Genomic DNA, 13,702 nt, shown 5'->3' on the forward strand with positions numbered 1-13,702 from the left:
ATATCAGACTTCAAAGTAAACCAACAGAGTTTTGCATTCAGTTATGCATATTAAAGTTAACTCAGAGAATCTACTAAGATGATCTGAGGACATCGACAGGTTACACTTACATGAAATACATACTGATTTTAGACAAAACTCATGTTTTCTTATGTTGTAAATCTCATGTCACGTGTGTTGTGAGAAAAACTTACCTCATACAGTACAGTATACAGAAAATCAGATGTCAATAATAGATGGACTTTCTTTATTCAGTCGAGTGTAAACAGTGCTTTTGGAGGTGTCGCGGGTTTAAATGTGTCTGACGACGAACAGGTCGCATGTGTATACAATATGTGAAAGTAGGAACCGTTAAATTCAACCTGAGTCTAAATGACTTAGGAGTGCCTCAAGGGTCAGTTTTAGGACCACTGTTGTTTTCAATGTATATAAATGATCTTCCAGATTTCTGTCAGGGTGTAAACTGCAAGCTTTATGCTGACAACACAGTTATTCATGTGTCAGCAAAAACAACTGCACTGCCTGGGCAGCAGTTAACACAGGCGCTACATAACATCTCAAGATGGCTTCAGCTGTCCCATTTAAAGGAACAGTATGTAGGATTGTGGTCAAAACTGGTATTGCAATCACATAACTGGTAGTCAATACACAAAATGACAACATAAACATCAGTTGAGGGCTGCAACTCCACTTTTTAAATGACAATATCCTGGCTGGACCACTGTTGTCAGTGATATAAGTTTTTGAAATGAAAATTATTTCTTAATGTCTAGTGACATATCAGGGCCATTTTATGATTAATTGATATAAATTTCTTACATACTGTTCCTTTAACTCTAAACGTACAGAAAACTTTTTCAGTGTGTTTTTCGATCAACCGGAGGTCCCCTGACAGCATCTTTAAGGTTCATTTAGACCATGAACCCATTCAAAAGGTTCATGAAACAAAATATTTGGGAATTATTTTGGACAAATACTTGAAGTTTCAAAGTCAAGTAGACCATGTTTGCAGGAAACTGAAATCAAACTTGAATTGTTTTTGTTTTATTAGAGGGCATTTGTCACATCATGTGGCTTTATTGTTTATGCATGCTATGGTTTTTTCGCATTTGTCATACTGCATTACAGCATGGTCACAAACATCAGCGTCCACTCAGAAACCCGTCACTTCTCTTTACAAACAGGCAATTAAGATATTTGATAAAAAACCTATGATATGGCATCAATGTGACATCTTACAAAAGCACAAGCTTTTTACTTTTGAAAATTTTGTAAATTTTAGTGTTTTGAAATTGACTTTTAAATGTTTGAACAATTGTTTGTCACCAATGTTTTCGGGCCTCATGGAGAGGCGTCAGGATTCTCTTAGGGGCTAATCACACCAAAATTGATTTAAACGCTTGGAAACGCAATTCGCGATGCACTGCCTCTTTTAAAAAAGAGCAGTGCGACGCGGCTTTTTATATTGCTAAGCAACCACCGAGTCAGCTGTCTTGTCAATCAAATATTGAAGCGTGAGCGTTCTTTTGCTGTTAACTGTCATATTAGCAGAAACCTTAAAAAGAGGGTGCTTGCTCTGACCTTGTTTGAGGGTGAGAGGTGCACAAACACGCAGGAGAGAGTGAGCGAATGGAGTCTTCAAAGCAACTGTAAACTTCCCTCACCACTAGGGATGGGAATCGAGAACCGGTGCCCAGTGAATCGATTCCTTTGAACCGTTAGCATGCCTGCTTAACGTTTCCGCTTATCGGTTCCACTCGTTGCAAATGTGTCATGACGTCACACACGCGCTATGTTGTTTTGGTTTAGAACGCAGCAAACATTGGATCGAGGCAGAACGATCCAAAGTTTGGTTATATTTAGTGGTGGGCAGAGCGAGGCTTTGTGAAACACTGAAACTGTTGAATCAATAACTTATATTTTACGCGAAAATACGACAATACGGTCGCGTTGCACAAGGTTGCAGGACTGTTGCGTGTTTGATACACTATTACACAACAACACCAGCGAGTCAAGCACCAGCGGAGCTAACGGGACGCCATCTGTTATTAATGCCGAAGGTAATGTGTTAATGTTAATGTGAGCGCCATTTCATGATGTAAACTTTTACTATACGGATAATCTCCGTTGTCATTGTCCATCAAATTGAAGACGGCCAGAGTCTGACTGGCTCTCACACTGGCTCAGAGGCTGCAGAAAGTATCTCTCGTGCACCTCTAGCTAACTTACTCCGTTTACAGAGGCAGGGAGGAATAAAATGACCGAGGCGAGGATAAACAAATTTCACATAGCAGTAGAAACTACGTAAGTATTTCTACTTAAAAGTACATTTTCAAGTATTTGTATTTTATCAGTGTTTTTTATTTTTTTGAAAACATACATTCCAAAGCATTTTATCATAATTTTAACTCAACTATATTTCATAATTTCAAGTTTTTGGTTTATATTTAATATTTAAGTACATTAAAAATCTAGTAATGTTTTACTTTTACTTAAGTAAAAAGTACTTTTGCACTTTTACCAAGAAAAGTAAAAGTACACAATTATGTAATTATGTATTAAATCAATTTTAATATGCAATATAAAAGGAATACACAGAATGATTCTATGCTTTAGATTTAAAAAAAAATTACAAAAAAATTGTCACTACATTCTAAAGTAATTTTTTTCCCAAGACAACACTCTGATAAAGCACAGATGCTTGGAAAATGAAACTAAAATACTCAAGTAGTGTCCACCTCTACCGAGCAGTGACTAAGTTTGTGGTAAAGGGTTTGCATCCGTTTGCCACAGTAGATGCCTCTGCATTTCAATAGGTTTATTTGCTGTATTTTGTCCAGCATCAGGTCTTTTCAAAAGAAAATAACAAATGCATGCATGACCAAAAGTTGCATGTTTTATGTCAGTCTACTTCTTTTTTATTAATTCCTAATCCTATCACATATTTACTGGTTGAGAAACACTGCCCTATATGCTATAGGTCCCTGGACTTTACTTTATGAAGTAGCTCGCCTACTTTTAAGTTTGTTCTGAGCTTGCTACACAATTTGTGTACACTCTGTTCTGTGTCTTTTGAACAGATATTAAAGCGAGTTAATACAAACATACAATAAGAGAATCGGTAAGGAATCGGATCGATAAGCAACATCGATAATGGAATCGGAATCGTTAAATTCTTATCAATTCCCATCCCTATTCACCACAACGTAAGGCCCGCCTCTCCACTCATTCGATTGGACAATGGAAAGACGCTAATGACGTTGGCCGCTTTTCCGCTCTCAGCGCTCCTTCAAAAGCACGTGCTGAAGCTGGCGGCAAAAACCGCAAGGCGCTCTGCGCGCAAACGCTCCCTGTCCATAGAATATTCAAAAAAGGCGCCTGCAACTGCCATAAACGCTCCACCAGAGCCTCACCTATTGTGTGCTCCCGAAGCTAAGAACATCTTTTGGACAATCTAGCTTCTCCTTCAGAGGGGCTATACTATGAAACTCTCTCTCCACTGGATTTAAACTGCAGAACAATATCAACATCTTTGAAATATCTTTATCAGTGGCATAAATCGGGCCAAAGTTGTTCTCATGTGTCATTGTGCTTGTTTAGTATACTGTGGTTTTAGTTTTTTTTTGTTGGAAAAGCCTCCTATGGACAGGTGTCGAAAATTAGCACATGTGCTATAACACTTGAAACAATGCATCTGGTTCGTCCAATGTTATTGCTATGTCCATATTAAATTAAATAAAAAAATAATGGCACGTACACGTGTGAAGTGTTTGATTAGTAGATTCATATCCACGTCATCCAACACTCTTTATGTTCTGCGTGTTTCTAGATACGAGCAAAACCGCATCAGACTATTGAGTTTTTGCAGCGTTCTAAACAATTCATTTAAACTGATGCGCGAACCAATTCAAAATGTTTGGCCCGTTTGCTTTGTAACAACAGTAAATAAATATGACAAGTAGTTGTTTTGTTCTCTTTATTATCAACTAATACAATAAACATGACAAATGTGACAAACAGTAAGAAAGAACACTTCACCTTTTCACAGTACAACCAATAAAGCCACACAGGTGTAAGGGTTTATGAAGAATCTCTGCGACAGCTCTCTGACACATGATATTTATGTCAGTGTCTGAATTTGCTCACTCATTTTTTGTTTCACTTATTTCTCATATAGTGGACTCAATTGTCATTTGCTATATATGTAATAGTGAATTAGGGAGCGTTTTCGGACGCAGCTATTATTTATTATTTGAATCACAGCTTACATAGTGTTTTGACATTGACAACCCAAGTGCATTTCATCTAAAACTTGCGACTATTTGTTAACTAAAGTAGCAATGGCTTCTCGATTAACAAATTTTTCTCTGACAAAATTATAATTCAAACTTAAAAACATTTTAATATCACTTTTTAATGTGTGATTGTGTAAAGTTGCTCACGAGATACCAATGTCAGTTCTCACACGGCCGTCCAATCACAGTGGGGGAGTGGCGGGACAAGTATCACAATAACCAACCGGCTCCCTTTAAATTGGACTCAGAGCTTTGTAACTCAGCACATCCCGTTTGTGCTTAAACTGCTACATTAAACTGTAACTAAAGTTGAAATCCATGAAAGGGGCTCTTTAATAAGCTAAATAATTAACCAGTAATTTACCTAGTTCAAAGTCATAGCTAAAGCGTATCAACCATTACACTGAGCTTACATTACTGTATAAAATTAATCCATACAATGTTAGATACTACAGATACTTAAATTCTTGCCTGGATGCCAAATCCGCAGAGCGGTGATCCATGCTCGCTGTCTTCCCTCGTCTTTTGTAAATCAAAAGGTTTCCACAAGGTATTTGTTTGAGGTCAGTTTAGTCCCTAGCCTGACCAATAAACAAGCACAGACCGGAAGTTAACTTCTGTCCAGTCGCAAAACATGGCAACCTGTGTGTGTCTGATGAAATGATCTATAAATTTAAGAACAATAATGAAAAAGTATAATAAAAATTATACAAAAATATGGCATGTCATAGACCGTATGTGCTATATTATTGTAATTCTTGTAAAGCCACATGTAAGCTTTGTTCATAATAGCTATTGTCTCTGTCTTATAACTCATATTGCATTACAAAATGTGTAAAAAAAATAATTTCAGTTTTGGGCAATGTTAGTTTAATGATTGACTAACATTTAATTTATATAAATCATTAATTCAATGTTTCTGTTTTAATTTGCAGGACTATGACACTTTCTTTAACGCTAAGGAGGACAATGCAGTCTATGAATTTTTGGGTCTGACACCTCCACCAGAATCAAAGGTTGTAATTGTAATTTTTCCTGTGTCTTAACTTTTCTTTCATTTACCTACAATGAAGAAAACATTTTGTTTTCCCTAATAATGTAGCAGGGGAGGGAGGACAAATACTGCCATAGGTGTCTTATATTTATAAATGCCTCAAAAGTGAATGTTGCATGCTGTATCCAAACATTTGCTCCATTCTGCTAAAAGTATTGTGTTATAAGACACCAAACAGTTAAGGAGCATGTTCATCTTTGCTATTTCGTACAGAAACAAGAAGTTTGGGCAGGACATTCTGAACAGCAGGAAGTGTTTTTTTTCCTAAACTTGTGATACACAAAGTTTGAGGTTTGGCTCTATAACTATTTCCATTGTGGAGAAGAAAAGTCAGAAAAAAATTGCCATTAATTAATTTATACGTTTATCAAAGTAAGTTATAACTGAATGTCTGTTTGCTTAAAGATTCGCCATGATTTGGTTGAAGTATTCACAGCTGTGCTGATATTGTGTAAAAACAATTAACCTATTGCTAAGCCCATCCCTTGAATGCAGATGAGTCAATGGCAGTTGAGTATCAGTTGCACTAGGACCTGGAACTCGGGAAAACTTCAGGTTTCAGCGCCATAGAGAAGCATTGTAAAACCTGAAGCATGTATCGATTTTATTGTGTTTATGCTGCCAAAATGGTAAAACAATGTGCCTGGGGTACTTGTAACACTAAATCCCGGTTATCTTGGGAAGATGGGCAAATTTTTTTTTTTTTAAACCGAAACAACCCAGAGCAAAATGTCACGTAATGTCCAGATCAACAAGGATGTATACATTTGTTCTTAGGTAATGCAATCATTACGTAATAAAACAGCCTCGCCTCTGTTAAGTTCAGTGCTTAAAGTTCAGTGCCTCTACATATTAAACTGGTCAAACAATTAATTTAATTGTACCCTGCAGTACATGAACAGTGTTAATCCTGATGTCATCTGCGATCGTAACGACCATAACATTAGCTTCTCCCGTTTGCATTGTGACCTGTAAACCCTCGCTTCCAAATTAATCTTGTTTCCCACCATATTTATATTAAAATCTTTTATGTATCCCTCTGTGGCATATTTAAGTCCCACTAGGTGGTCCTTCAGTGTCCAAAATAAATTAAAAACATACTGGTACAAGGTTTTCAAACTTGAGCGCTTCCATTGTAAGACAGCTAGCAACTGTGTGTTTGTCTGAGCTGGAAACCGAAACTAAGAGGGCGGGGCTTAGTGATAGGTCAATTGTGAAACAGGTTTTTAGTGATAACTGATATAGTGTCGCACTAACAAAGCCCCGTCCAAAGCCACTGAATAACTGGTTAACTTTACCCAAAAGCTTTTCTAAAGTCCTTTTCACACAGAAAATACTAGGACAACGTGTCCAAGATTGTTTGATTTTTGGTTAATTCACACTGCCAATGATTTTCTGGAATCTGTGCATGCTTTCACACGCATACCATACAAATCCTGTAAAGACACATGATGTATTTAAAGTCCGGCACTTGGTAGGGTTTTTCCACAGCGACTGAAGTTTGCTAATTATGTGCAATGACACATGCATCCTCATTACGGCACGCCCCTTACGGCATTGTTTCTGTGTCTTGTTCACACACAATGCTTTCCGTGTATGTTACGGCAATGTTACTAGGTCCTCTTTTCAGGAGCGATCACAGAACATTTATGGGACGTGTTTTTGTCCACACAGAAGTCTGTCTGGCAATTGTATGCAAATTTTCTGGGACCAAAGTGCTGTGTGAATGAGGTTTAAATGTGTTTATCACGTAGCACTAATGCGAGTGAAATTAATATTGTCTCAGACTGTGTTCACAGGAATCAGCTCTATTTTTTTTTACCAAAAGCAGTTGCTTATGTGCATTTAAAGGTACACATGAAAACACTTTTTTTGCTTCTGCTCAAATAGGGTCATTTTGGACATAAATGGTCTGTGGTGTATTTTGAGCTGTTTTTGAGTTATTTACTTTTTTTGGTTACTTGTTGGTTACCCATGACTGACAGCAAAGCAATACATTCTTCACTGTTTTAATGAAAATTTCTTTTGGCACAGGAGGCAAAAAACGCTGAAAATTCACAAAAGCTTCATAAAGCTCATGGATCTGGCTCAGAGGAACACCTTGATGATGACTCAACAGTAATGCCCCACTAAACTTTTTTTACTCATTATTTCTCATCCCATTGAATCCATGTTCACTTTTTGTTCATTTCCAGAAATCTACTAGCACTTTATTGTATCTTTCTAATCCACATTTGTGACCCTGTCTGTGAAAATCTGAAGTCTCATAATTGTAAAATCAAATCAGAAGTTTGATTTTAGTCATTGATTTGAATCTTTGAGTTGGCCTTACTCAGTCAATATTAAAGGTGCCAAAGAATGCATTGAAATAATCTGTCTTTGATATGTACATAGAAGGTATGCAACTTTATTAAGTACAAAAATCATTCAGATCATTCATCATTTTTTACATGTCCATTTACAACCCTAGGATTTGTCCTTTGAATGAAATGGTCCATTTTTGGCCTATTCGGAAAGGTCATGAATAATAATGTTGTGCTCTGCTTTGATTGGCTGTTTCTCAGAGCAGCTCCTTCAGTAGCTCACATTAGTAAACAGACCTCATCTATACAGATTTTGAGGAACAACTAATTGTTTGGAGATTGTTAATGGTTGTTTCTGAGTGGTAAGTTTGTTTTTTCAGTATTGACCTGCAAAACGTAACTGTAATGTCAATAGTAGAACTTCATCCTAAACGCTAACATATAGCATAAACTAGCATATAGTGCTAAGTCAGCAGTCACAACTTTGTTTTTGCATTGTAACAATTTTGTAGTTAATTTAATGAGTAATTTAATATTGGGGCGTTCATCTCGACTGTGACGTCACAGTTGGTGTTGAGATTGGCCTGTTTTCCAGCAGTCTTCTTAGTGCACAAGGTTGACATAAAAATGAGGAAACAAACGCGTTTGAGGCTCACGATATGTCATTACCATGTACAGAACTCTTACTATTCATCTATGCCTAGGTAAAGGTACAGTTTTTTATTCTATGGCACCTTTAAAGATATCAAGGTTATATTTTCACAGAATGTTCTGAACTTTATGATTTTATGTAATCACAAAAATGACTTCAGCTCGGTTTTCACAGACTGCATCATATTTTGATTCATTCTATCAGTTCCTAACAAAGCACAAAAATAACAGTCAAGCTAATTCAATAAGATCCTTAGTTAAATTCACCTGGTATAATTGACAAATTTGTATATATAATCCTTGAGTATAATGAAGATATAATCAGATTTGGTTCAGTTTATTTACAGGGCCTAATTTTCCCCTTTGTGAATGAATAGAAAATGGTGGAAAGTTAGTGTAGTGGTAGGATGTCTGCACTGTAAACCCGAACAGTACAATGTACTCATTTAAAATTAGTGAACTGAACTCAAAACTGTGAAAAAGTTTATTGAGCTTAAAATTTTTATGTGTTTTCAACAAGTTCGCCATTTTAAGTTCCACAAACTCAAATAAAATGAGTCAAAGAACTCAAAACATTTATTTATTACTTTCAAACTGAGTCATTTCAATACCACAGCCTCATTGTAACAAACACTGCAAATAAGTACAAACTTTTGGTGATAGTGATCAGTTCAATTTGCCAGGTAAACTAAGAAAGAGTCTGGCACTGCAAATTTAATTCAGTTTAAAGTTAAATCAACACGATTGGTTGCGGAGGTTCCAGTTCCCAGCATGCTTTGCATGAGCCTGCAATACGAGAGCATTTTTTTAAATTAAGTGCTATTTTATGTGGTTTTTAGTAAAGAGAAAGACTTAATAGTGTTAAACATTTATTTATGTTGGAGATTTAGAAGAGTTTGCTATTTTTTAGTTTTGTGGTTACCATTGTTCAGAAGTGTAGTGCCTGTGCTTAGGCTGTAGGTTGGATACATGTTGGTTTATCATATAAACTATGACTGTGTGAAAGTCTGCACTCAGTTCAGTCTCAACACACTTTCACTGGTATTACATTTTCATGAGTCACATGATCTGTTTCTGTGACTTGTGAACAAAATTTAATGGTAAAAAGAGGTTTTAAGTATGGTATACAAAAAAATATTTATGGTAAACAGTCCTTATAATAAACAGTAGTTTTATGTATATTGTACTTGAAGAATTAATAAAATTAAACGTAAACTTTTAAATTTGGGTTAACTGAGATTTTTAAAGTTATCTTTACTTAAAATTTTTGATGTTGGTTTACTTAAAAAAATTGATGTAATCAGTTTCAACAAAATTTTTGAGTACTCTGAACTTGTCGGGTTTTACAGTGTGTGATATTATCAACAAAGTAAGACAACATTTTCTCACGGGAGATTGTAAAAAACAGGTTGGATTTTGTGGGTCCTAAAATCTGTACCTACCTGTACTTTCTGAATTTCCAATCTGCTCCTAGCTGGAACAGCACGTTTCCTGATGTCCAGCTTGATAGCTACTACATTTGCAAAGTTTATGTCAAGTAGTGTTTGGATTATATATAGGATAATTTTTTATGTAATTACTACTGATATGTTGTATATGATATGATTTTTATGATATGTGTCTGATATATTATGTAAGACTTTTGTATGTTTTATTAGAATTTTTATATGCATATGTGACCCGTGCTTGCAAAATGAGCACATTTTAAAAAAATCTTTATTTATATTTTGACATGATTCTCTCTCTAAAAAAAATGAAAACAATGTATGATTTGTTGGAATCTGACAAAAAAATGACAGAACTATATCAGTTTATTTTCTCATGTTTTATGACCAAAATGTCACGCACATGGACATGGCGTGGATGGACACGCATCTTTAAATAAGCATTTAGGATGGTACACCTCTCTAAAAATGTACAAATTAAGATCATTTTAGATGTTTAATGACTTTTTAGAGCATTGGGATTGCTAGAAGAGGGCTTAATTTACTTTTTTATGAAAACCTGACTTTTTTTCTTTTCCCAGCAGCTCAAAATTGGACCATGTGCATTAAAACTCATTTTGCCAGCATGGGTCACATATGTTTAACAGTAGTACCTTATTCGGCATCTGGGAGGCAGTTTGGAAATTTCAGAAAGCAGAGAGCAATTTTCTGAAAAAAGTTTTTCTACTCAATGTTTGCTTCAATTTCCCACTAGAGTGCAGTAAACCACCGTCTATTCTATTGCATTATGATTAGATTAGTACTAGTACTTAATGTTGTTAAAAAATTTTCCTACAATAACACAAATTGTCTGAAATGCACGTTAATCAATGCAAGTTTTCGATTAGCACCGAACAGCTGTTGAATGCCTGTGATTTCGTTTTATGCAATTCATTAGATCTAGATCAGGGGTCTTCAAAATGGGGTCCGGGGACCCCCAGGGAGCGTGCCGGAGGAAATTTCAGAGAAAAAAAGACAAAAAATTGTATAGTTCATTAATTAGGTATTTATTTCCAATTTCTTAAATAATTTATATTTGCTTTGTATCTTTCTACCGTGTTTTTCTTATTAGAGTTCCCTTTATCTTACTGGGGTCCGCAAGGCAGAATTCCTTGTAAAGCTGCTATGAAACAAGATATATTGTCAAAATTGCTGCAGTACAATTAAACATGAATTAAAAATGTTTGTCTTCAGGTTTATACGTCCAGCTGTACTGTAAGTTTAGCCAATTATATTTTCGTTATACATACAAATATGTTAATTGTTATATATATTAAGGGGGTTCCTCACAAAGGCATCATATTTAGGGTCCTTGGCATCATAAAGTTTGAAAACCCCTGATCTAGATGACTAAGAGGGACGATCACACCAAACGCGTTTAAAACGCCTGTAAACACAAGGTGTGCACACCACAACCAAAGGCCCGCCTCTCACCTCATTCAATTGGACAATCAAAAACTGTATGACGTTGGGTGCTTCTCTGGTCAGAGCGCTCCTTCAAAACCGTGTGGCGCGGGAGGCAAACCAAACGCAAGGCATAATATAACGCTCACTGCCCATAGAAAACCATTAAAAAAGGCACCTGCCACTGCCATAAACACGTTCTCTGTGATCAGCCCCTAATACTGTTAAGTGATTGATAAAATCTAGCACACCTTTTATCCACTATAACAGTCTATCTTTTGTCATCCTTAGTGTATTTCTCAGGTTCCACTCTCTTTTGCTGTTGTGAAAAGCTGTGATCTCATTAATTCATGTTTGTTCTCATCCTGAGAAACCGGTTCTGAAATTATCCTGGATGTTGTTGCAGCACAATGTTTCATATTAATAACCCCTGTATTAAATAACAATTTTAATCTTTTTGGGGTGCGTTATATGTTGTTCTAGAGAAAAGAAATTAAAGAAAGTGAGCAAAATGGAGACGCACACACCACAGAGCTGGAGGAAGAAGATCAGGCCGAGGATGGGGAGACAAATGCTGAGGAAGAGGGAAACGAAGAGGAGGAACCAACAGAAGAGACAGAGGAAGAAGAGAGTGTAACTAACTATCTGACCATTTTTCTGTCCCTTCCCCATTGGCTTACATAGTGTGTTTTCCCCAAGCTGCTTTATCCTCTGTATAATATCCTCTTTTGCTCCACCCATCCTCTATTATTAATGATTGGTTTCTTATGCAGGTTCCCTTCTAAACATCTCATTAGCACCTCTGAAATTAACCTCATCTAATCTCTTTGCTTTTCATTCTCCATTCCTGTTGTTTGAGCGCTGTTGTTATTTCTTCTTTCCTCATTTCCTGGTGAAAAAATGACAGTTGAATATTTGATCAGTGTTTTGTTAATTGTACGAGCTATAAGTGTTTAAAGATATTCCTCGCAGATTTTAGCTTAATTGTTAAAAAAATCTTTGGTGCTCTTCATATAAATGAGAAGACTAAATGTCTTTTAGGGATTTTCTTACTCTTAGTCAGTTAGATTTTGTCATTTGATGATTTTAATACTTAACTTTCTTTTTGTTAGAGACAAGTAGCTGAGGAGGAATACCAAGTAAGTAAAACATTCTTGAAGAATTCTTCGTGTCTTATACTAATTGTTTGCTTGTATTTTAAAATATATAGTGACATTAAGATATGCTTCATTGGCTATTTAAGATAAAATACCCACTAAGAATATTTCAACAGCATAAAAATATAAAAATGAGTGGCTGTGCTATATTGCAAATGTAGCATTGTCAGAAAATGTAGATAAGGAAACCCAGGCGCAGAAACTTGCACAACAAATAATTGATTAGACACAACAGGGATTACAAAAACCCATGAGGGGAATAAACTACATAAAATAACAGAATGTCAAGACACAATAAATCAATGCTTGACTTGATAGGCCATTACAGAGGTGTGGGGCATGAAACAATAACTAACAAGTAAACAAGGGGATGGGGTCAAGTAAGAGGCAAAAGAGTACATGGCACACACAAACAATGGCCATGTGTTTCCAAACTCAGAACATGGGACTGGCGACAAACAGCGGGTGTTGATTGATGGGCTGAGCTTGAAGAATGTGAAGAGACAGCCTTAGGATTACCAGACAAGGATGAGTGGACATCTATGGATGGACAGGGGCAGGAGGGGCAGACTAATTCAGGGCAGGATTCAGAGACCAAGAATAGGCAGGAAAACCAAGGCAGAACAGGAGGTACACAGGCATGGTGGAGCCGAACCAGAAGGTCCAGGGCCTAGAGAGGATCCCAGACTCTGAGGGCGCACTCACACTATACAAACCAAACCGCGCTCGGGCGGGTTTGACCCCCAAAGCCTGGTTTGTTTGACTAGTGTGATCGCCCTGTACCGCGCCCGGGTTGCAGAGGTGGGCCGGAGCGCGGTTCACTTGGGCTCAGGCGCGGAAGGCTGTGGTGTGAGCGCAATCGCGCCTGAGCGCGATTCAAAAGGTGAAGACGTCAGTTGCGCGACCACTCACCTTCATCTGCCTCCGTAAAAACCTTTTGATGCGAGCAGCGGGGTTACGTGAATGTCCGAGCTGCACACGTGACAGATCAACTAAGCAATATGATGACATGTGAGTGGGCTTTCTGTAATCGCGCACCAAACGACTCCGAATAAAAAACACACACTTATCATTACGGTGGGTTCCAATGTTAAGAGAGCGCTTTACTTCCTGCTTTTTTTCAAAACAATCGCATCTTAATGACCAAAGCGCGCCCGGACTCGGATCGATAAAAAGTACAATGTGAGTGCGTGCACCTGGGGGAGTAGGGAGGGGTGACAATCGCGCTGGGGCATGGTTTGGTTTAGTTTTGGATGATGTGAGTGCGCCCTGAGTCCAGAGAAGGCATCAAGACTGATAAAACACCTGGGGCCTCATTTATAAACGTTGCGTACGCACAAAAGGCGGCGTACGC

The 13,702-nt window shown here is 37.1% G+C and overlaps 1 protein-coding gene across 17 annotated transcripts in view; it reads left to right on the forward strand.

Annotated features, from left to right (window-relative positions):
* Nucleotides 1-13,702, forward strand: part of sh3bgr (SH3 domain binding glutamate-rich protein) — a 53,800-nt gene that overhangs the window by 14,577 nt on the left and 25,521 nt on the right. For 10 of the 17 annotated variants that reach the window (XM_055195583.2, XM_055195585.2, XM_055195584.2 and 7 more), the window contains exons 3-6: nucleotides 5,231-5,311; nucleotides 7,384-7,467; nucleotides 11,675-11,824; nucleotides 12,304-12,330. In XM_055195583.2, coding sequence (XP_055051558.1) covers nucleotides 5,231-5,311; nucleotides 7,384-7,467; nucleotides 11,675-11,824; nucleotides 12,304-12,330 — 342 coding nt within the window. The remainder of the gene's footprint in view (nucleotides 1-5,230; nucleotides 5,312-7,383; nucleotides 7,468-11,674; nucleotides 11,825-12,303; nucleotides 12,331-13,702) is intronic. The other 7 variants (XM_055195592.2, XM_055195593.2, XM_073863127.1 and 4 more) reach the window with 2 other exon arrangements.

This window comes from Misgurnus anguillicaudatus, chromosome 24 (assembly GCF_027580225.2).
Source record: "Misgurnus anguillicaudatus chromosome 24, ASM2758022v2, whole genome shotgun sequence".
NCBI lineage: Eukaryota > Metazoa > Chordata > Actinopteri > Cypriniformes > Cobitidae > Misgurnus > Misgurnus anguillicaudatus.